Below are 3,100 nucleotides of genomic sequence, written 5' to 3' on the forward strand. Positions count from 1 at the left end.
AGAATCACACTCTCTGAAGAAGAAGAAGAAGAAGAAGAAGAAGAAGAAGAAGAAGAAGAAGAAGAAGAAGAAGAAGAAGAAGAGGGCGGCAAACGTAGAGCTGGGGTGATGATGATCTGCGGCGAACGCCGAACACGCCGAGGCCAGAGAGATCCATCCGACAGGGCGGGAATTTGATAATTCGGATAGCAGGTGAAAAGTCGCGCTGTCACATGCACGCATAGGCTGTCGCAACCGACGACCACGCGAGGCGATCGAGTTGTTCCTTCCACCTCCACCTCCCTAGCTCCAGCTGCCTCCTAAACGACGCAGCTGGCTAATTCCCCTTACTTTAACTAATCGCCTTTTTGTGCTGCTAATGTTTGATCTCAAAGAGAAAAAAAGCTCAATTTCATCAAGAGAAATCCTACTAATGAGAATTAGCGTGGGAAGAAGCCCTGCAAGCTAGCTACCACTGTAAAGGAGTGTCAACTTGCAGCTTTATCCTTTTTTTTAATAAAGAAAAGTGTGGAATCGCTGGCTTTATTCCAAATCCGAGCAGGCTGGAGAACAGTTTGGAGCTCACAAGACCTGCTGAATTGTTTTTTGGAAAATCAAGAAGAAACTGCTGGGGAATCATCAAAAGCCAACAGACGAATCAAATGCGCTCACCTCGCTCTAGTATCCTCTGTTTCGCCAGTAACCCCAATCCTCTCTAATTCATCAGATGCACGAACGATTTATAGCAGAATAAAGCAAGAACAAGGCGTCCAATGCAAGCTTAGCACATGTATCAGGTGTTTGATCCATGGGCCGATGAGCGGAGGGATGATGAACTCACATTGACGAGGCAGTCGTGGAAGAAGAGCCGGAGCACCGCCGGGATGGTCACGATCGTCTCGTTCTTCTTTCTGGTCACCTCCTTCAGCACGATGTCCTCCAGCTGCGGGCACGTCGTCTTGTAGTAGCCCGGCGACATGCCGCCGCCGTACGCCGCCTCGGTCAGTGAGGACAGCATTGCCGCGACCAGGGCCACCGCCGCCACGGCGCACACGCTTCTTCTCCGTTTCTCCATGAGTATGGGTCCGCCCTAAGCTGTAGTAGTGGTCGATGGAGGGGGAGGAGGCCGGCCTGTAGGGGGACACCGGACACGACGACCGGGGAGACGAAATGGAGAGACGGAGGCGGAGATAGCGGTGGTGGTGAGACCTGGAGAGAGGGCAATGCTTTATAGTGGTCCTAACCCGCTTCAGGATTTGGCCGGAATGCGGCTTAATTTCTGCTTTAAAGTTTCCACTGCCGACGACCTTGACAAAATTATTTTTTCACTGAAAAAGTAGAAATATTGAAAATATTGCTACATAATTTTGATTTTTATTTGACATGGTTGACAGCATAATCTTCAAATCGGTCTGCTTCCTTCTTGGCATAGCATAAACTTGGTCTCGTATGACTTTATTATTGCCAAGGTGTCGTATTTTTACGTTATTTCATTTGTAATTGACATAATAAAAGCGTCTTTTACTGAAAAATATTTTCAAAAATAAAATAAACATTGGGCAATAGAATTTGGGACACTAACTTTAAAATTAGAACCAACATTTAAATGTATAGGGGTGGACAACTTTGCTCAGTAAAAACTCCTTTGGCTTACATGTTCGGACGCAGTTCACCAAATCGCCCTACAAACCGTTCCCAAACTTAGGGAAGGTCCAACACGGATTTCAAATGTCCATAGATAAGAAGATGTTTGAAATCCCATAAACCGTCCTCAATTGATGTTCATGGACACGTTTGAACGTGTTAACAATTGAGGATGTTTGTTTTGGTGACTCCCATTGAAATTTCCCTAAGCTTCCGTATGCATATTTGCCTACGCTAAAGAAAATTTTGCATGTGGGGATTTCATATTGAAAGAGTTTGACAAATAAAATGACATTTGACAAACATGAAAAGAGTTATTAAAAAAAGTAACCACGCCAATGCGCTCTCAGGGCCCGGCTCGAGCGAATCCTAGCCGCCACTCCCTCCACCTCCACTTCATGTCCCCGGCTGGGGTCAAAGAACGTTAGTGAGCAAAGCCTGTCGGCCATGGCAGCGGAGCGGCTGCTGATAACCCACAAGTGTAGGGATCTATCATAGTCTTTTTGATAAATAAGAGTATCGAATCTAACCAGGAGCGAAAAGATTTAGTTAATAAAAACTAGTAAGAAATCAGTGTAAAAGCTGTAATGATTGATTGATGATTAGTGGATCACAAGAGAGATTGCAAGACAAATAGTAAGAGAAGTGCAGTACAACAAGTGAACCCATTCTTAATTTTGACAAGGACAAGCCGATTGTTTTACTTATACGGATCAAATGGGTTTTGACGACACATGAGAGTTTCCCCAAGTTACTTTCATCTAGTTTCATTGAGTTAACATTCATTGCTTTGATAATTTGTTGTGCGGTGAAACCTGAGATAATGTGTTTTTTTATTGGAACAACAACATACTTATGGTTTTATACACTATGCAAGCGATCCACAAACAAAACAATAATTACGACAGCATCTAACCATAGCAATAAACTTTGGTGTTCCAACATCCCTTCATGCAACCGTTAATAAACTTAGGGTTTGGTAATTTTTGACACTCCAACCATCCACCATAGATAATAATAATCACACAATGCTCTCCTCTAGACCCATGAAGGTAAAGTGATATGTAGTCAATGTTCACAGATCTCCACTATAGAATTACATCACAACATAATATCAACATTGAACTCTCAAACTTCACACGATTAATAGTAACAAGGTTTATCCCATGTCCTCAAGAACATAACGGGCTAATCACAGCACATCATATAGATCATGATCATTGAAGATGAAAAATGATTAACAATCTGAACATATGGATCTTTCACTAATAAAACTTCTAAGCATCAACTACAATGAGTAAACAGCACGAGAAACTATACTCAATAAAGGATCTGAGGTAAAATTTCATAGATCAAAAATCTATGGTTGAGGGAGATGATTGTGTTGATGAAGATGATGATGGAGAAGATGATCTCAATGATGAACAGATTGCTGGTGATGATGATAGTTTCGAATTCCCCCTCCTGGATGGATGGA

General features: G+C 42.8%; 1 protein-coding gene across 1 annotated transcript in view; it reads right to left on the reverse strand.

Moving 5' to 3' along the window:
- LOC119342085 (peroxidase 55-like) overlaps positions 1–1,172 on the reverse strand; it is a 3,534-nt gene extending 2,362 nt beyond the window's left edge. Inside the window, exon 1 of the mRNA XM_037613927.1 lies at positions 821–1,172. Within this exon, the coding sequence (XP_037469824.1) occupies positions 821–1,054 (234 nt within the window). The 5' untranslated portion in view covers positions 1,055–1,172. The remainder of the gene's footprint in view (positions 1–820) is intronic.
- Between the last annotated feature and the right edge of the window lie 1,928 nt (positions 1,173–3,100).

Source organism: Triticum dicoccoides, chromosome 7B (genome assembly GCF_002162155.2).
Source record: "Triticum dicoccoides isolate Atlit2015 ecotype Zavitan chromosome 7B, WEW_v2.0, whole genome shotgun sequence".
NCBI classification, from domain to species: Eukaryota; Viridiplantae; Streptophyta; class Magnoliopsida; order Poales; family Poaceae; genus Triticum; species Triticum dicoccoides.